At 34.3% G+C, this 21,963-nt stretch overlaps 2 protein-coding genes across 2 annotated transcripts in view; both read right to left on the minus strand.

Moving 5' to 3' along the window:
* Window positions 1-21,963, minus strand: part of LOC134854228 (hypoxanthine-guanine phosphoribosyltransferase-like) — a 449,675-nt gene that overhangs the window by 256,944 nt on the left and 170,768 nt on the right. The gene's annotated exons all lie outside the window — the stretch shown is intronic.
* LOC134854824 (ficolin-3-like) overlaps window positions 19,647-21,963 on the minus strand; it is a 24,450-nt gene continuing 22,133 nt past the window's right edge. The window contains exons 3-4 of the mRNA XM_063871183.1: window positions 20,278-20,494; window positions 19,647-19,972 (exon numbers count right to left, since the gene is read on the minus strand). Coding sequence (XP_063727253.1) covers window positions 19,647-19,972; window positions 20,278-20,494 — 543 coding nt within the window. The remainder of the gene's footprint in view (window positions 19,973-20,277; window positions 20,495-21,963) is intronic.

The raw sequence follows: 21,963 nt of genomic DNA on the forward strand, positions 1-21,963 counted from the left end.
AAATCATTTTCTCCGGCATAATTTAACATTTAATCTCCAATATCATTCCGACACACGTCAATGCTTTTGAAAATAAGTTAAAAAATTGAAGTTTTGGACTTCAACTTGTTGGAACAATCAAATTGCATTGAATAAAATCAAACGGTAATCCACACTTTAGTTTTTCAGGTAAAGAATTAGGGGACAGAGGTCTTTTGTAAAGAAAGTTTGTCTTGAAATGATTCTTGGCTGTAGAACCTGTTTTAAACCGCTCCCATTACTCATAATCCCACATTTCATGAATGCTGCAGCTTTTTGCTTTTAAATAGTCTTGTCTCAACTCATCGATTTATGTTCTTTTTTGTCCCCTTTCAAAATCTCACTCTAACAAAGATGGACGAGTTTGTTGACGGGAGCAGAAGTGATACCGTACTTTATTCTCTCTGTATAGAAATCTTTTTTTTTTAAATTGCATATTCATAATTGTCACAGCGGAACTGCAATCTTTTAATGATTGATATTGCATCGATTGAAAGTTCCGACTGCCCCTTAATCGTAATTGAGTAGTTTTTATTGACAACCCCTAAATTTCGGACAATGCCCAACATCAAGAGTGGAAATTTGAGCATATAAGATATCAATACAATCTATTGGCATGCCTGTGTTCGATACGAAACAATCTGTGGTGCGCAATTGTTCTCCTCGTATCAATAATTCGGTCTCAACGATGCGAAGATCTCAAACCCAAGAAATTTACAAAAAAAAGTTGAAAATAAATTATCTCCTTACATTTGAACTTGGGAAGTCAATCTGATCATTGGGACATCAAATTTTTTCGATAAAATTTTTTTTTCTCGATTCACAACATTTGATTGAATAATAAGAAAACCAACTCAGGAATAAAAATTCTGCATTTCTTCGAAAATTGAAACAATGAAAAGCTATGAAATAAATACAAAATTAGCAAGAAACAAGAAAACGTTGATTCAATTAAAAAGACCACAAGTCAAACATAGCCTTGGCTAGCCATATCATACTTTTCAGGGCTTCATTCTATTAGGAGCTTCGTCAACCATCGTCACAGGAGGATGCATAAAAAAATCATAGCTCATTAAACTGAGCGTGACTCAAAAGCAAATATGATTACGATGAACTCTGTATTAAAACAGTATTATAGATATACGACACGGAGATCCGGGAGGGGGGGGGGGGGCGGTGATCCCTACAGGGATCCTTGGGTATAGATTTTACAAAATGATCCCTATGTAAATTTTTAAACCTAATGATCCCTACGTAAAATATTTATATCTAATAATCCCCATGTAAAATTAATAATCCCTAATGATCCCAATGTAAAATGTTTATACTTATTGATCCTTATAGAAATTGTGTTGGTTAAAACAAAATCGTTTTGGGATTATATTTTTTCTGTTTGCCACCTGTAGCTCGGCAAGCTATGTTGTATCCAATTGAACTAAAATTGTTCAATGCGTTTTGCTGTTCGAGGTCTTTGCGAATTGTTTCTTTCAATGTTTCTACAAACTAATTGGTCTTGGTGAAAACAGATATGAATTGAAACGGTCGAATTATACACACAATCTTCAAAAACAAGTGTCGTTTAAATCTAATGACAATGCATGAGAAAGCATGTGAGTTAGAAAACGTTTCAAAACATGATCATTTATGTGAACAAAATTGGAAGCATCACCATTCAAGTTCAAAAATCAAATGTGCAATATAAATACAAAAAGAACCGCACATGGTAGAGTTTGAGTCTTGCATGGGAAATTTTGTCATCAATTCAGTGACCTGATGGAATTTCTCCTTAAATAGATTGGTGACCTTAAATAGATTGGTGTACTGCCAAAGAGGAAGACCGAGAGGATCAGCAAAGGATAAAACATTTCTTCTGTTGCAAATCACAACCCAATGTGTCCCCGGAGAATCTGATTTTTAAGTGTTTACAATCCTAAAGATTTTGTTTGGTTTGTGAGGTGGAAAAGTGTCCGCTGCAACTACTCCATGAAACTTATCTTTCATATGTTTACAGTTCTGAATGAAATCCGGACGGTCGAATGATTTCAGACGGTCGAAATTGGAAGGACGTTCTTTGTAACTTTTCGTTCAGATGTAAAAAAAAATACTTTGGATGAGGGTGTAACCCAAGCAAAAAATTCCAGGTTTGCTGTCAAAGCGTTTGAGATGTGAAGGTCGAGTGAAACTGAGCAGTTAGTAAGTTCTGGATGCAAAAAGTCATGACCTGCCTTTTGTGTGCTAGTGAGATTGAAACACATAAAAAAGTGCTGCTGGTAGTTATCCGGAGTAAGTACCAGCCCGCAGTGCAACAGACCCAGCGCTGATAGTGTGTTGAAGAAGAGACAATTATAATCTTGTGTACTAATTGGTGTACGTGCTATTGGCTAACCGTTCCGTCTCAAAGTAATCTGTTCCAATTCAGACTTTTGATAATGAAAAGGATTCCTTCGGTTTGTTCCCAGAAATGCATTTTTTGTATTCATTGCTATTATATTTTGTTTCACCGGATCAGGAGCAAAAATATCTTATGGTTGCCAGCTGCGCTGACCAGTTGTTGCAAGAACTGATATGGGTAGTTCGCAGGAGTTTTGGGCAAAGTTGATTCAATGGCAGAGGGCACATGGTCGGTCACAGTCATTTTTCTAACATATAGGTTCGCTTCGAGTGTCTGCAGCTTGTAATGCTTGGCAGCATCTTCAGATATAATGAGAAAGTCTTATTGGAACTTCTGTAGGAAAGTCTGAGGGTAACACAGGTGAAAAAATCAACTCCAGCGGGTCCATAGAACAAATTTCCCTCGATTCGCGGACCAGTTCACTTTAAGTTGTGAAACCAGCTGCGTCTATTGCAGCGGGATCATTTTCATAACGTTATCCCTGACACTTGAGCCATGAGTCCTTGGCTCCTATGATGTTATAAAATTCTGTTTCAATGAAGCGTTAATCCGCAAAATTACTTTTGGCATTTGAGGTTTCGAGTCCAATAGCAGAGAGGGTACAGTCAGAGAAAAGGAATTACAGGGAGTTGTTTACGAGGAACGGTGAATCAGACAAAGTCGGATCAGTATTATCGTATCTCAGATCAGCTCCATTTGCTTGCGTTACTTTGCATCGTATTTCCAAATAGAATTTTGCAGGTCAACAAATTTGTTACGGTCACCGGTGATTTCAAATTCAAGCATTGGTCCATTAGGTGAATAGACAGGTCCAATTTTTTGATCGAAAGCATTTTCAAAAGTAATCAAAAGGGTTGCTTTTCAAGCAAATCCAGAGAGCTATGGGTAGCTTCATTGGTTAACAAAATTTTTTATTTTTGAGCAAAAATCTGCTCGACTTCTCGCTGGTCTGTTTTTTCTTCGAATGGTCGTTTTTCATTTTCGAGCACCTACGGACTTTCCTCTTCGTAATCCATTCATTGGTGTCTTTCAACGACGTCTATCACCACCGATTTGTTTTCTTGCAGTATTTGTGACAGTGCTTTTCAATGCTTGTTTAGGAGACTTCTTTTCCATAGCGACGTCAATCAGTTCTGGCGCAGCACTCATCAAAATTTCTCTGCCCAATTTTTTTGCAGCCGGTAGAATAACCCGTCGTGCGAATGTTATAGCAACATGACCAATACCAGTAGCCAAGGCGCCAAATCCACTGCCACGTTGTCGGTAGTGTCCAGAGAAATGAGGAAGTGAAGCTTGCTTTGCATAATATTGTTCCATTGGTTTTCAATCAAAGCGCTTGAAATTTAGACTCATCACAACTTTACCAATTCCTGCAAAGGGCACTAGTCTTTCAGTTTCTGTGTGCAAATGTACCAATATTGATTGTACAGTTGAAGAGAATAATTTGTTGTAGTCTAAATTAGTGAAGTTTTTTCGATGATGCAGGCACTACCGTTTTTGATGCGTCTATTTGAATCAACGACACGTAACAATAGGGCTTTTGCATCCCTACAGTTTGGTTTTGAATAATGTCAATATAGACAAAAATTAGATTTGTCCCACTTGGTAAGTCATATGGGAAATGAGGTTCGTACAGTTCGTTTCCCTCATAAGATGCATCGAAGGAGGGTATCATTTTGTAACCAACGTGATATTCACCATTCTCGTCAAGCTTTGCACTGTAGCCTAACAGACTGGGTATTTGGGGACTTGGAAATGGGATGCCTTCATTTGCATTCATCCAAATGCTCATGCTGTTCGTGATTTTTTGAGGAATTGCATCGAAATGAACTGTGTCTTTGACTTTTGTTTTTGTCTCATTAATCAATTGTTCTAAAAAAGTGTACTCTCCTGATTTGATTTAAAAAATTTTTTGCCATAGTAAGGTCTGGAAACTTTATTTCGATTGCCAGCGTTGGATTAACTGGCTACTACTTCGGATGCTCTAAAGTACATAAATTTCTCATCAGTAACATTGTTTAATTTCGTTGGGAAATGATTTCTGAGAGAGCAACTCTACAATCTCCATCTAAGGTTATTTCTTCTTTACAAAACAATCTGAAACGGTCTGGGAAATAATGCATTGATGCCGTTGAAATCAAATGTACAGTATAATCATCATTGCCCATTTTCGTTATAACCAGCTTTGTTTCCAATTAAACTAAGTTCTTTTTCATAAAATTTTTTCCGTTGATTTCTTCCTTCTCCGCATCAATGAGACTGTATTTTGGAGGGCTTACAGTAGGAATGGCAACTATTTCAAAATTTTTTCTGTAAAAATCTGCTTGCAACCTTTTCTAAAAGGCAAGTCAGTTTTCGCTATTCGCACACAGTCACCAACAAAAAATGTTGGTTTCCGTACCAACTTTGATGAACTGTTTGCAATTAATGAAACTAAAGCAGGTAAATCCTTTCTTGTGACCTTGTTCGGAGCCAATTTTGTTACTAAGTTAACGCGTGAGTTAATCGTTTGAACAAAACTCTGTAATTTTTCAATATAACTTTAAGTCCATTCAAACTCCAAGAACTTGTAGATAATACTTTTGAGCGATCGAATGTTTCTTTCGGCAAAGGCAGATTTTTTCTCACTGTTGGTTTTGTATTTGATGATTTCTCGTTTAGTACATAGTTTTTCGAACTCTCCTTTATTTTCGGTGCCTTTGTCAGCCCTAATTTTTTTTGGTTGTTTTGTTCTGATCAGTTTTTGAGAGCTTCGGCTGTTTCTTTAGCATATTTGGTCTTCAGGGGTTCCACTCGTAAATAGCGAGAGAGACAATCGGCAGCAACTAACAAATATCGTACCCCTCGGTTAAGTTTAGCCAATTTATCAACATAAACCAAATCAAGAGACCAAATTTCGTTGATATCGTTGACAATCACTTCTAGCCGAGGATATGTTTGACGAAACACTCCATACTTTGTATGTGATGATGAAGATCTCAGGAATTTCCTAACTTTTGTTGTTGAGAGTCCACTAGCATTTGTTAATTTTTTTTACGCTACCAAATGCAGCTGGACTTTTCGTGTAGAGTAATTTGAGTTTCTTTTCTTCACTGACTCCTCAAACAATTTTTTAGTGCTTTCATAGTTTCTATCATCGTCGTCATTGTCGTCGTTGGTGGGGAAAAATTTGTTTCTGGGTTTTCTTTTGTCGGATTGCTTGGTTCTGGGTTTGAGACTTGTCGATCGAGTTTTTGAAGAGAAGGGTTTTGATCTCTTCGATTCCTCAGTTGTCGGGTTATCGGAGACAAAGGAAGAAGTTACGGGCTTAGCTGCTTCGCTCTTAAGCGAGCGGAGAATCTGTTTGGCACAAGTGTTGGACACTAAACTAGGATCAAGATTCAGTTCTTTGAATGTTTGTGGATGAAAAACACCCTCAGTTGTTTTTGTGTTTGATAAAGATTGATTTTTAACGAGTGTTGGTTTTCTTTGAATTAAAACGTAGCCGTCAAGGATTGAACTTTGAACAAATGATTTAAAACTATGTTTGTCCTTTCTAATTTATTAGCTTTCAAAAGGCCTTGAATGGATTCCATAACCTTTTGAAACACTTCAGTGATTTTTCAATTTTTTTTTCATATTTTTTTCCTATTCTCTTTGAATTTGTTTGCTGCAGAGAATTGTCTGATTCCACATGTTTTTCTGCTTCATCATCACCATCTCAACTGAAACTAGTAGATTTCTTTTTCGAAGATTTGGAACTGCATAATTAGGCGTTAAATGAGTAGGAGTTGGGTTCAATGATGGTGGAGAGTCACGGCTGGTATTTCGTTCTCGAAATCGTTATATGTTATTAATTTGAGATGATTTGTCATTAATTAATGGTTTATGAAGGATTTGGGATTTTGGTACAGTTTTTTCATCTGGAGCATATGTTTTGCAAGAAATGAGGATGAATTCTTCAGCATACATGCCTAAGGTTCAAGTTTTTCAGGTAAATGTAACACGATTTTCCGATTGATTTAACCAGTGAAATATTGTTTGTCAAATCTTTTCGTTTTTCTCGGATAGTAAAATTGGGGTAAACAATTTTTTCATAAGGTATTTTCTTACTCTCGATGAAACTTTTGTTCGCTGGAACATGCCCAAGAAAAACATTTACAAAACAATTGCAAGGAAAACTAAAAAAAATTGAATCAGCTCTTGTCAAAACTGATCTACAATGGTGACTTTTTAGCATTTGCTTCAATATACATAATTATTTCTCTTTCAATCTCAAGAGATGTGATGACTGCTTTTGAGGATGGTAAATAAAAAATGGTTGGCGATGGTGGAACTATGTTTGACGAATAACGAAGACATTCTGAAGTTTTGAGATCTAAGTCTATCAACAGATGACCGAAACCTTCTTTCGTTGCCAACTGATACACATGACGTAGGAGTTTTCTGTTATTCAATTGTCTGCTTAAATAATCAATTTGTTGACTGTCTTAAGGTGATTTGAACAAAACTTAAATAATCAATTTGTTGACTGTCTCAAGGTGATTTGAACAAAACTAAGTGAGTTGTTTTCAAATCTATTGTACGTGATTGTTTACTTTGTTGAAATAAGTTATGCTTGACATAAACAACATGAACGTTTTTATGTCGACCTGCTGTAGTTAATTTAACAAAATCTTTTTCATAAATTTTTTTTACAGGTATTATCAAAGACAATCATGCAATCCCGTAAGTTATTTACAATTTCAAAGCTGGAAAATGTTATAAATTCAAAATCAAATTTGTTGTGAGAAACAAAGGAACGTATTTGGGTTGATCAAGAAGATAAAGATAAAATATCTTGTTATACGACGGAAAGAATGTACCTCTGAGAACCATTTTAAAACTTAAATCAGTTTGCCAGATACCGAGGGACCTGAAATGGACATAAACCGACGATCTTTTGTTGAAATGATCTTTTTCATTATTATAACTTGGGAATTGTTAATACGTAATCAATTTTACTGGACAGTATCGAAAATCAAATGGCAGCCTCGTCACAATTTGGGTTTTAACAAGACAATTTTAAAATAGATAAAGATAGCACAATGAAAATAAAACAGAATGGTGTAAAAAACACAGCTTCTGCAGACGGTAGAGAAACTGAATTAAAAAGTTTCCAGGATCTGTTTCCGTCAAATAAAGACTGTTCGACACCACCATTGTCTACAAAGTAGCAATCATTGTTCTCGACAGTGGTTTCTTCATTTTCCATGTTTACTAGAAGATTTTTTGTGCTTAATTGTATCAAGGTTGATAGCTACAACTGGATACCAATCGCCTTTTTTTCTCTCTGACCGATTGCCGTTTGGTTTGTATTTTATCATATACCTTGCTATAGTTTTGTCTGTCATCTGTATCCGAACAATTTTCGCTTCTGATTTCGTCTAATAACTCTTTTGGTAAATTTTCACCTGTTAAATTCACAGTTTGCGTGTTTTTTTGGCGAAAACAAATTTTTTTTAATTTTGAATTTTCAAACACGACATGTTATCAACTAGTGCTCACACAAGATCAAACAAAAATGAAAACATTCAATAAATATATTTATTAATTTTCACAAAACTTGGTATATATATGTTATTCTTCATTTCGGTTCAATAGGCAACTCAACTCCTCGTTCAATGAAGAAAAATCCATTTTTTTGTGAATTTGTCATTGTTACAATTAGATTTGAGTTTTACGACAAAATGAGCAGCAACACTGATAGTGGCTTGAACTAAATGTATTTTCTGAACGTTACCAGTTTTGACTAATTCTTTTAGCTCAGCTGGAAGCTGTTGGTCATGCAAATGGATTTGTCCCCTCTCTCCCAGCTGAGGTTGCAGCCTCTCCAGGTTGGGATTGAACAACGGAAATGACTGGCAAAGTTCCTGGAGTCTGGACATTGTACAGGTGAAAGTAGTCCGGAACTGTACAAAATGTCCGTAAATTATCGATTTCGATATCGTTCAGAGTAATTTGTTCGAGTTTTTGCAGGAGAGGTTTTCCTCGACAATCCAAAATGCCTGTCCGCGTAAGAGTAACTTTAATTCTTGGCGATAAATCGTTTTCAGGACTCTGATTATTCATCGAAGCGTAAGCAACCAAATTTGGAGATAAGGTTGTTTGCATCATTGGACAGTTCATTTTGTCACAAATCAAAAAAAAACTTCGATTTTCTACGGGTACAATGTTTTAATAACTGATGCGAGGGAGGTAAATGAGAATGTCGTTTGCAAACAAGTTTTTCTTGACCCAACAACTGTTCAATCTTTTGGCAGCCAATATCTTCCAAATTTGTAACGGGTACTTTCAAGTATTCAGCTAATAAAACAGATTTTTTTGTACCCTTAGCAAAAAAATGGGAATTTGGGTTCTTCAAACAAATGCTGTCAAAAATTTGATCCAAATTTGAGTAAGGGTATTCATCTTCGTCCCAACGAAGCCCGTGCAGAAATTTAGATACCCAATTGTAAGCTATATCTCTTCTTTTGATAAAATGTTGAATTGAGCTGATGGAAGAAAATGAATTGTATCAATTGTGTTAGCAGAGCAAACGGTAATTCCTTTATGATCAAAGGTTTCTTGCCACATTTAAATCCTTCAAAATTTAAAATAATCGAATGGTTGAAAAACAAATTTTTAGTTTTCTTCCTTTGGGTTAAGATCACTTTCACTCAACATTCCAACAAATGAAATAACTTTGGTTTGAATGCTTTAAGAAATAAGCAAAACGCAGTACCTGTCAAGTGACCTAAATAACCTTTTTTTTATTGGACAAGGCAAAACATATGTGTACCAAGTACCGGTTTTATTTTTTGCTTGTAAATATCCTGCTGCGTCATGCAATATTGCATGTATTCTAAGAAATTTGATTTGTTTCAAGTAGTTGTCGACCGACAATTTGTCCATTAATTAAACTACCATATGGTCTGTTTTTCAAAACAAAATCCAAAATAAAATCAGCAGCCAAATACAAACAAGTGGCTAAAAAATCCTAAAATCTGACTGATTTATCTGGTATTGTGATTTTATATCTATAAAATTTTCATAAGTTTTAAATCGAAAGTTGAAATCATGTTTACTGAAATCAATATAATAAAAAAGGAATAATGAAAAGTATCAATTAAAACCTAACTTTCTCTTCAACAATAAATTTCACAAATAAAACATCAGTATATACATCAAGTTTTTCATATCCACTTGTCAAAATATCCATTAATTTACAAGAAGCGGCAGATTGGGGTCCATTAATTAAACTTTCAAAATGTTCTCAAATTTTCTTTATTCATCTCATCTGTTTGAACATGTCTGCTTTCTGTGTGTTTCTTTGAAACTGAAGTCGAAATTTTTGTGGATTTGTTTGACGTCGACGATGCAGCAGGCGTAACTGTATTATCAATTCGTTTTTGTCCCCCTACGGCTGGAGATTTCCCGCAAACGTTTTGATTTGGTGAAATTTTGTTTGTTAGATGGTGTTGCAGTAAGCAATAAATTGGGTAAACATTTTTTGATTGCCGTGAAATCTAACAAATTGAGATTGGCTGAAACAGGTTGTGCTGAATAAGTGAGAGCTAGTGTAAGCTTGTCAATTAACTCGCCGTTTCCTTTGACATCTTTAGCAGGAGAAATTAAATATTGAAGTGAAAATACAAAGAACACTGAAACATTTTTGTGAAGGAAAAAATTGGTTTAATTGTTCCTCTGAATCTACTTGAATCACATATGGTAATGAGTTTTTTTTCATTCTCGAGTGAAAAAGGGCAATATTCAGATTGGAAATGGCTCCCAAAAGCATAACTTTTAAAAGTAGACAAATTAGGAACTTTTTTAGTAATAACAAATTTGAAATTTGGTTGAAATTTTTTGGAATAATCAGGTAACATAACTTCGAATACAGCTCCTGCCATTTTGTAAAGGAAAATTAATTCGATTCGGGCTTGAAATTGATTTTGTTTGAGGAAAGTTGAGATTTCCTGGCTCGTTTAAAATTAGACTGTGGTTTGTCTTTGTTTTCAACAGTATCAGAATTTTCTTCTGTTTGCGCTCGGATTGACTTTCCCGATTTTAAAAATTTCAAAAATTCTTTGCTGGTTAAGCAAAGTCGTTGTACACATTCAAATTCAGCGCCTTCAGTTGCTTTTTTGAAAACTTTCAGTAAAACATAAGTTGCAGTTTGGTCATATGTTTTCAATGTAGAATGCACTAATTTTTTGCTATTTTTATAAAATATCGAAATAGCAATCGCCAAAATCTTTATCTGCAATTGCTGTGTTTTCGTTTTATTCATTGTGACGACTAAATTTTCGAAGCAACTTGATTTAAAGTTGAATAGAAGGAAATGGTTCCGATTGAAAAGAAAGCGTTGTATCTATTCTAACATAAGCACACAGGTACTTTATATCGCAAAGATATTGGATTGCAATTTGGTTCAAATGGATTAGAATTTTGTGCATGTACAGCTGATAAAAAATTTAATGGGTGACAAAGGTCAAAATGTTCAAACGTTATTTTTGATACAAGCTATTTGTTTGAATGCAAATTAGATAAACATAGAATACCGCGCAAGGTAACATGAATATTTTACACGCCTCCCTTATTAAACTGATAAAAAACTGCATAGGAGGTCCTATTATTTCCAATTATAGAAGAACTAATCTCTATTTTAATCTCTTGAGGAATTTTCACAATTCATTTCAGTTTCTTTTCTTTCCGCGTTACGTTTGTCATTTTCTTCTAACTTTTCTTCAAAAATGCCTTGTTTTATTATTGCCGGATTTTTCAATCACGGAACAACCATTTTTTATGAAACCGTTTACGGTTATTTTGTAGCAGAAATTAACGAAGAAAAAAGTTTGAATTCTGATGAGTGGACTTGTACGAATCACATTATGATTTCCAACATGTTTTTTACAGTTATTCAGTAAATTTTCCCTAAAAATGTCAAAGGAAGACGAAAGACTGAAAACAAAGTATTTGAGTTACCATACAAATTCTGGTAAGTATACGGACCCTGACGAACCTCTTGCTCTTCAGGTTGATATTTCAACTGTATGATAACCAGTAAAAAAATTTTTTGTATAATTACGATTGTGATGTTACTCCGATGTGTGAAAACCAGTTACAATACTTGGAAGAAATTGAATTTTTGATCTTATATGGGGAATGGAATAAATTGAGTTACCATTATTAGTTACCCCTAAAGCTGATCCTTCTCCTACAGTGTCACCAAGGCTTGATGAAACAGATTCTTCAACTCCAACGCGCACCCTCGAAGCGTCAGTGAGTAATCACATGGAAAACCTGACTCCTTCTCTATGCCTTGCACCAAATAAGAAGCGAAAGCTAACAACACTAGAAAAAGTTCAGGAGTATTTATATCTTATTTAACTTTGAAACTGTGGTTGCATTTGTTTGATTTAAATTTGTTTTTTTTTGTGTGTTTAAAGATTTAAACTTGAAATTCAGATTGATATTTAAAAGCTTTCATTTGGTGTCTTCATGTATAAACAATTTGTAAATTAAAATTCTCTGCCTCTTATTGCTTCACTTATCAAGTTGCTAGGAGAAGGAGAGCATAATAAGTCATTTTATACCCGAATGTTCGACAATCAAAATACAAAAAAGAACTTCAATTTTTAAATCTCCGAAAAAAAATTGTAAAAATTTTTTTCTCGTAAACTTGAGGTCCTATAGTATTAAGACTTCTGAACAAAATTAATACACTGGCACGACTATGTTCAGACCATCCACTGAAGAGATACAAATATTTTTTTGGAGAAGCCTCATCCTATACCAATTTTCTATCTTTTTGTTACACGGTCCAAATATAGTCTTCCGACCACTCATATTGCTGCTCTCAGTGAGCTACGCATTTTTTAAATAGGGATCAGAACCTGTATTGTAACGCTTCGTGAAGATCAACGTTTTAAGCCCAAAAAAAATCTCTTTTTTTGAGTTATTTTTGGCTTAATCAAAGAAACGGGTTAGTTTTGGTGGAAAAAAGTGGTTGCTAAAACCTCTTCGAATTTCACATATATCCTAATTATAACAAAAAAAGTATTAGTTGATTTCACAATATTCATTAGGTATCCTATGAAAAGCTATACAATTTTTTTGCTGATGTCGGTTTTCTAATTACAAAACAATTGAAACTCTTAAAAAAATTGAATGCAAATCTAATTTGAATTTTTGTGTTTTTGGCGAGAAAACCACTACAATACAAACTTTGGCAGGAAAAATTATTTTAACATATTCAAACGTTGTTGACTTGATCGAAATTTATATTTTTGAAAATTTTGCTTACTAACGGTATTTAATTTCTTTTTAATAAAAAATTTCCTTCAAAATGGTTTATTAAACATTTCTAATTGTAAAATTGAAGCAATTTTGTTATGGTTTCTAGAAGTTTTGGTTCAAGTTTCAATCAACGTCAAATTTTGGCAGAAAAAGAGTTCAAATTCAAACTTAAGCAGGAAAAGCGATTCGAATTCAAACCGAGAAAGGAAAAGGAATCGAAGCTAGCTGCATTAATTTAAACCTTTTGGTCTTTAGATCGGATTCATTCCCTTTTTTGCTTCGCTTTAAATTAGTTCCAGAGAGGAATTGGTTTCAAGTGTAAGTATTGTCGCAAAGTTTTTACATTAAAAATGAATAAATCTCTTCATGAACGAAACTTTCACGCTGTTGAAAAAGAATTATCCGTTTTTACTTGCTACCGTTGTAAATTTAGCAACAGCAGCATATTGAATCAGATCATCAAAAGTTTAACAATTTATGTCGGTTTTGTCGGCTTGAATTTTGTGAACTTAAAGATTTCAAGGATCACAGGCAATCAGAGCATGGGTAACCTGTTTTGGTTGGATCAACAACTTACATCACTCAGCAACCCCTCTAGCTCAACCACACAGACAAGTGGTATTGATAACTTTCCAGCTTCAATTGAAGTTCATGAATCAGCCATGAAAAACACGTTGATGACTTTCGTTATTCCCAACCAAAATATTGAACACGATCTTATTGAATTAATGACGTTGAAAAAAAAAGATATTCAAAGTTTATAATAGATAGAATTTGTAATGGACCCTGCAAAGTACAATTTTTAGATAAACTTATTTTATCAATTAAGCTACTGTTGTTTCGGACCAAAGCGCGCAACAGCCTGAAGACGAACGCGTTGAAATTTTCGCTAATTTCAGGATGACGCCCCTATGTACAAACGGTTTGTCTGATGAGTTATTTCTCGAAATGCTCGGAAGAATGGAAACTGTGTTTCAAAATTTTTCAGCCCATGGCAGCAGCTGGGTTCTGCAGCATGTAAGCGAGCTTTACATTAAAATCGGAAAAGTGTTACCAATCAGAGGCTCTTCGTTTATTTCTCTTCCTGCAAAAATAGCAAATTTCGCTGATAATTTCGCTATGCCTAGGAACCTAAACATGATTCCTCAATTCGAGCGACTTAATAACGTTCAAGTAAACGTGTTTCAATATCAAAACGGAGATCTCATTCCAATAATTGTCTCAAAACTTGAATGTTCAGATCATTTTAATATGAGTCTGCTTGTGTTTTAAAATGATCTGAACATGCACCACATTGTTTTGATGAAGGATCTGCTCCGATTTATTTGAGAAGCTCGAAAGCAAAGATTCCGAAGTTTCCTGCAGTTGTGCCGTAACTGTTTTCAAATTCCTTACAATGAAATTGATCATAAAACGCACGAGGGTTTATGTAAAGATCATGAACCAGCTGTAGTGGAAATGCCGACAGCCGAAAATGGTTGCCACAAGTACAAATTTTAAAATTTTCAATCTCTCTGGTAGGTACCTATTGTTATTTATTTTGATTTCAAATTGTTCCTGAATCCCGTTACAACTTGTATGAACAACCCACCAATTTCTTCATCTCGCGTTCTAGAAAAACATGAACCCTCCGGCTATTCGATAGTTGCTATTGATCATGAGCCCTTAGACCTATTTTTCTTTAGTCTTGATAGCTCTGAAAACTGTTTAGAAAACTTTATCAAAGTGTTACATCTGTTCACATCTAAAAACGGAAAGTGCCACAATTTTTGGGAGATCGTAGTCAACTGTGTAAAGAAGAAACATTAACCTGTTGGATCTGTCAAGAAGGTTTTAGAGAAAGCGAACAAAAGTGACTAGATCATTTTCACTTGTCGGGAAAATTTCTAGGATGGACCCACGACAAATAAAGTTAAGCACGGAGAAACATAAATTACCTTCCAGTCGTTGGACACAAATTGCAGAATTATGACATGCATCAAATATGTCTAGCCCTCAACAAATCTGACTCGCGTAGTACAAAAAAAGTCATTCCATCCACCGACGAGAAATATATTTCATTTATTATCGGAGTAATTGTTAAAACCATTACACGAAAAGATCAAACCACACAAAACATTTACGAGTAACTTCGTTTCATAGATTCTTTCAAGTTTTCAAACTCATTACTATAAAAATTAGTTGACAATTTGCCTGACAACAAATTTACAGTTCTGGAAAATCACTTTCAAAACGTAAGCCAAACCTGTAGAACTCTCATACGCAGAAAAGGATTCTATCCTTATAATTATATGACCGATCGTAAAAATTTGACGAAAAAGAGTTACCGCCTCTCGAGAAGTGGGCGAATAGTTTGGACGGAGATAAAATTACTATTAGTCCTGATAACTTGGTTGAAGCAAAAAGAATTCCCAATCAATTTAATTGTCAGAGCCTGCGCGATTATCATGACTTATATTTGTCATGTGACACCTTGCTCCTAGCCTGTGTCTTTGAAGAATATCAGATATGAAACATATGGCCTTGATTGTGCTCATCATTTCACCGCTTCTTATTTAGCTGGTGACGCTTTCAAGAGGCTATTTGAAGCTGATGTTGAACTGCTAACAGATCGAGTTCATTTAGACATGGTTGAAAAAATAATGCGAGGTGGAACTGCATCAATCTATGAAAAATGACAGTTCACTGCAAACAGCAGGCAATTGAATGAAACATTTAATGAGAGCGAAGATACTCCATATGGCTTCAAGGTTGATGCTATCAACTTATACGGTGGAGTAATGCAAACTCACAAACTGCCTGCACGAAATTTCAAGACAATCGGAGTTAGAAATGAAAGAATTAACCAAGAAAACGAAGATGAGAATTCCATGTCAATAGAAGAAATTTTAGCAACCCCTGACGATTCAGACTACGGTTATATTGCTGAAATTGGTTTAAAATACCCTCAATTGTTGCATAAAAGTCACTCTGACTATCCACTGGCACCCACTAAGGATGTGGTTCAAAAAGATTGGTTGAGCAGATACCAAACAAATCTCTCAGAACAAATGAAAAACAAAGACAACTGTGGATCCGCAATAGTTGTAGTGAAAAAATTGTTACAAATTTTATATGATAAGACTCAGTATAAAGTTCATTATAAATTCCTGAAACTTTAGGTGATGCTTGGCCTTAGCGTTGCAAAACTGTATCGCATCGTAAAGTTTAAACAAGAATTATGGCTCGAACCGTACATAACTCTAAAAACAAACAATTGGAAAGCGGCAAAATAATTGATCAATTCAATTTATGAGAAAGTGTACGAGTAAAAAAAAACAGAATGAAAATCGAGATTTTACAAGATGCTGAAGAAACAATGCGGAATATAAGTAAGTTTGAATTTGAAACTTACAAAGTTTATAGTAAAGACATGGCTGCATTGACATTAGCGCCAACGAAAACCAGATGGGTTGAACCCAAAATTGTAGGAGCGTGTATATTAGAGCTAGCAAAGTATGATATGTACGAATTTCACTACGGGGTTATGAAGCTCAGTTTCATCTGTCACCTCTTCTACTCAGAGACTGTTAGTCTAATGTACGAATAAAAAGGAAAAAACTCCAATTTTTATGAAAAACTGCACGAGATACGTGAAACTCTGGACAACTTCGACTTCACCAGTTATTCGTCGGATCACTTCCTCTACAAGGCAGATAACAAACTTACAGTTTTAAAGTTTGAAGACGAATTCCCGCGTGACATAATTACAGAATCCGTTGCATTGAAGCCAAAGCTTTATTCAATACTATTGCAAAGTAAGTAAGTAAGTACAATTCCTTCAATATTACCGGCTCAAACTTGTTCAAAGACTGCTTTTCGTTTTCGAAAATAAAAAATTTCGAATTAAAAAAAAATTTCGAAAAAATGTTGAAAAAAAAAATTGGCAAAAAATTTTCGTTGAAAAAAATATTTGGTAAAAAAAATTAATATCGTTGAAAGTTTTTTTTAACGACTCAGGTTTTTTGTGTATCTGTGGGTGAGGTTGGGGTAGATTGAATGATTATAACTTTTTTTTAATGAGGGGTGGAGGATCTTCTGTAAAGGATGCGTACATTTTTTTATTTTTAATTTTCAGTGTAAGTTTTTAGAACAGTTGGATATAAAATGATTGTTGAGCATCATTTTTTTAAACACACGCAAGCATTCTGCTAAAAGAGGCGACTCAACGGTTGCTAAACATAAAAATTACATCAAAACTCTCGCCTCTGGAAATCTTGTACGAGCCGAAAATACTTAAAATTTACAGTTTTGAAAATTAAAGACGAATTCCCGGGTGATATAACTACAGAATCCGTTGCATTGAAGCCAACGCTTTATTCAATACTATCGCAAAGTAAGTACAATTCCTTCAAAATTACCGGCTCACAATTGTTCAAAGAGTGCTTTTTTTTCGAAAATTTGAAAATTTTGAAAAATTAAAAAAAATTTCGAAAAATTTTTTTTTTAAAAATTGGAAAACTTTTTGAAAAATTAATTTTAAAAAAAAATTCGACGGAAAAAAATTTAGTCAAAAAATTTTTTATCAGTGAAATTTTTTTGATGACTCAGGTTTTTTGTGTATCTGTGGGTGGGGATGGGGTAGATTGAATGATTATCACCTTTTTTTAAATGAGGGGTGGGGGATCTTCTGAAATGGATGCGTACATTTTTTTTTCTATTTTTAATTTTCAGTGTAAGTTGGATATAATATGACTAGTGAGCATCAATTTTTTTAGATACACGCAAGCATTCTGCCTGCTAAAGGAATCACTAAGGTGACTCAACGGTAATAACTCATAAAAAATACATCAAAATTTTCGCCTCTGGAAATCTTGTACGTGCCGCAAAAAACTCGCCTTATCTCTGAGAGGCATAATTTGAACACTGTTCGAGCAAACAAAATCGCATTGTCAGCCTATGATGATAAGCGATACATCCTCAGCAATGCTTTCTCCACATTGCCATACGGTCACTATAGAACCGAAAATGCTTCTATCTTTCCCAATAGCAATGAGGATGATGATGATGATGACATCGAAAGGAATGTGATTGAAACTAAAAGCACCAGTCACCACAAAGATGAAGGTTTAGACGCTTGGCTGAAATTTTTTGAGGAAGAAGATGAGATAGTCGAATGGGATCAGGAGAGCTCGAACCGAGATGAAATCTTCACGCAGGATACGAAATACGGGTCAGAAGATAGCTTTTTTGTGTTGAATACTCAACCGAACCGATCGTTGAGAGAACTGTTAATTAGTTTCACCAGCTATGAAGCTCCAGATCCAGGTAGAATTCGTGTCACAGAATTGCTGAGAGTGATAATAAAAGCGATGATTTGGTTGATCCAAATGCAGTAACTTCTTATTCGTCTTCAGACGATGAATGGTACCTCGACCGCGAAGCAGTTGAATACTCAGCACCACAGTCAAAGAGACGCAAAACAAACAAAAAACTCTAAGGCTGTTTGTTTGGTTCAAGTTAAAAACAAAATTTATTGGTGTTGATCAGTGTTCTAAAATATACTTATTTCCACGTTTGTTCACAGTTAAGTAATGACGGGCTACTTCAAATCCGCTCTTTGGTTCTGCGTTACAATATTTTATCTGGAACGGTTTTGAGAATTTCCATTTCGGAAATGGCCCCAAATTGTTTTTGGTGCTTTTAATCGACACTTGTCTTAGAAGATTGTGTGAATAATTCAACCATTTCATTTCATATCTATTTTCACCAAGACCAAAGAGCTTGTAGAAACATTGAAAGAATCAATTCGCAAAGTCCTTCAACAGCAAATCGCATTGCACAATTTTGGTTCACTTGGAATACAACATAACTTGCCGAGCTATAGGTGGCAAAAAGAAAGAATAAATCCCGAGAACGATTTTGTTTTAACCAAAACAATTTCTATAAGGATCAATAAGTATAAAAATTTTACATTGGGATCATTAGGGATTAATAATTTTACATTGGGATCATTAGGTATAAATGTTTACATAGGGATCATTAGGTATAATCTATACCCAAAGATCCCTGTAGGGATCACCCCCCCCCCCCCCCCCCCGATCCCAGTGTCGTATATCTATACTACTATTAACATTAGGAACTAGAAATTTGAATTCAAAAATTAGCATTAAGTTTTCATGAAAATTATTCGGACATAATTTATGTCAGACATGCAACATTATTTCCACGAGAGATTAATAAAAGCACGAGTTTAGCCCGGTTGCTATAGTGCAGTTTAAATTGCAGAAAGTTATTGAAACAAAATTCTCGTTTGAAAGAATTTTTTTGCTGTTTATTTTGAACCAAGGTCAACAAGCATTAATATAATGTACCACATAACACCATGAGTTTCCGAGAAAACCTATCGCTAATTCAGAAAGCTTACAGATCAGGTGCATTTGTCAACTCTGATAAAACGAAAACTGATAGATAAACACTGCATTAGCCAGGGGCAGATAAAAAAACTTAGTTTCGATAGATAACTAAGGTTATCGGTGGCTCAGAGATAAATTAGATCTCAAATTGCCTGTCTTTTCACTAGAGAACGACTCTTTTTACGAAATTGAACAAAAATTTGAATCATTTCCAGAAATTGCGTACGATAAGATATAACTAGATCTGTATTTATTTGTAAATGTAATTAATATAGAAAATCACTATAAAAATTAATAATAAATAAATTGGTTGAAATTAATTATTTTTTAATGTTTTCTAATTCTTTTCTCTGCTATCAATGGAAATCAAATTGTTAAACAAATTTAGAATTGTTTGTTGAATTCATATTAGGTTTTCATGTAGCATTTTTTCTAATTATGATCCAGTATCATCTCGTTCTTCACTGTAATTTAGGTTAATCATGTTCAACAAATTTAGTTGAAAAAAACTCCAAACTCAATTTAGGTTTGTTTGATCCAACTTATCCAATACGTATCATTCTCATCTCACTAGATGAAATCATTCGCCTGGCTCCAGCTTTAAGAAACACCATCTGTGCAGGATTATACGTGGCTGAAGTAGTCTGTGCTCCATTCAGGTTATAATAGTGACATTCATTGTACCACCAACCACCCCTACCGTACAATTCAGCGCAGTTGGCGTTAACGGAAAGATCTTGATCCATGTCAGTAGTAGTAAAAGCCCTTCCGTTATGATAACTCAAGCTTTCTGGATTGCCCGAGCTTTTACCTGTCACCAATCCTCCGAACGATAGGCGATAAAAAGGGGCAACACCGATATTGAAATCTTAAACAACACTAAATTACCTTTGAAATACTTTTTTGGGTTTTCTATAAGCACATTTTCTCCCAAATTTGAGCTCGAGTGAACGCATTTTGCAACATGAGGGATAAAAACTTACTTCTAAATCAAACATATTTACGATTAGGCAAAACAATTATAGCGAAACCAATTTAAGGAGACATAGTATTGAAAGCAGGAACGGAATCATCATTAGCTATACTGATAAAAAAACACAGAAAAAGCATTAAATCATAAATGCAAAAATTATACGATGGATGGAAAAAAATGAGATAGTAACATTCAATCACCTTCCCACACGCCCCAGAAAACTTCGTTGGTGCTGTAGTCTCGCATCCAAACTTTCAGATTCCATTTCCCCTCTCTGGTCAAATTATGCATTGTTTTCAGGCCCAGCCAAAAATCCGATTTTGGACTTGAGCCTCTGAAACCATTCTCGTACTCAGAAAAAGGTTTCGCAAAATCGATATCAAATTGATCTCGTCTCTGGAAAATGATATCCGTCTCCTGAAAGCAGATCATTTGTCAGTTGATTTATATCTATCAGGAAAAACCCATCTAATCGATACTATTTTATTCAACTACTTTTAACTATAAAATAATAATTGTTTTAGATTTAATTGACTGAACGATCATTTGAGTTTCTTCACGGTATAATCATGTCAAGTATAATTTCCCACAGTCTAAACGGATATTTTTGGCCTCAACGATCTGAAATTACCAAATGATGGTCTTACGGCCTGAACAAAAAACCAAATCTCGACACCGGCTTCTATAGTTGATAATAGAAAGCTATCTAACAAAGCTATATAACACCTTTCACAAAAAATTTAAGACATAACTATACAATATCTTCGAAAAATACCTGCAAAAAACATGAAGTTAGTGTGTTGAAAGTTTTCAAGCAGTTATTCTCAAGCAAACGGCGAGTTATACTTATTTTAGCTATATCTGGTTGGCTATTTTGGTTAACTTCATTGTTTAATTCTTCTATTCTTCACGAAGTGGAGGAAAGTAGCTATGGATCAGCTCGTTTGGTCCACCTATTTAAATCTGAAACTGATCTTCCCTCTAAGCCAACAACTAATGAAAGACTATCTCAATTTGTTTCACCGCAGAAGTTCCCAATTTACGAAGAACTTATTGTTGACCGCGGGTCATTATAACAAAGAAACAAATTACTTAAATACCATTTAAGAAAAAAACACAAAGTTAAATATGACGCCAATTTGGAGAGCCATGACTATTCGTCGATTAAACTTTTTGTAGCTCAACTCTGACAAAAAATTTCATGAAACCACCTTTAAACAAAAGTAATCAATTAAAACAGATTATTATGTTTTTTTAACAATTATAATTACTAGTTCCAAATCTAGGTGTTTAAAAGAGGATTTAAATCAATTATAGTTAAGATATTTTTCAACTGATAACAATCTTTTATAATCGATTATAACTGATTATAAATCATACAAAAAACCTTTAAATCAATTATAATTCCTTGTAAACGATTATAATCTCTTTTTTTGCCAAAATTTCTTCACAGAAAAATATATATACTTTTAAAAATCTTACTATGATTACTAATTTTGAAAAATAGGTTACTATTTTTCGGTCATAAAACAAAATCTCTAAAAACGAGGTGTCTTGTGACACTTTCGCTTATCAGAACACAAACTTGTACCGCAAAACAAAAGTTTCAAACCGATCTTTTCAAATTAGTTGAAAGAATCCCGCGTTAGGTGAAAAAAACTTTTCGTATAAATCATGAAACTAAAGTAATGCGGTGATATTTTGGAAGCTAAAATTTCTTATAACCTGCATCACAAAACAACTTTAATGAAAACAATATGAAAAAAAAAATAGATACGATTTGAAGACTTTTAAAATAATTTTATCATTTTTTACACAAACCAACGTCTACGAAAAGCATAAATTATAAACAATTCAGATGCAAGGTCGAGAATAAATGGACGAGG

The sequence above is a fragment of the Symsagittifera roscoffensis genome, chromosome 9 (genome assembly GCF_963678635.1).
Source record: "Symsagittifera roscoffensis chromosome 9, txSymRosc1.1, whole genome shotgun sequence".
In the NCBI taxonomy this organism is placed as follows: domain Eukaryota; kingdom Metazoa; phylum Xenacoelomorpha; order Acoela; family Convolutidae; genus Symsagittifera; species Symsagittifera roscoffensis.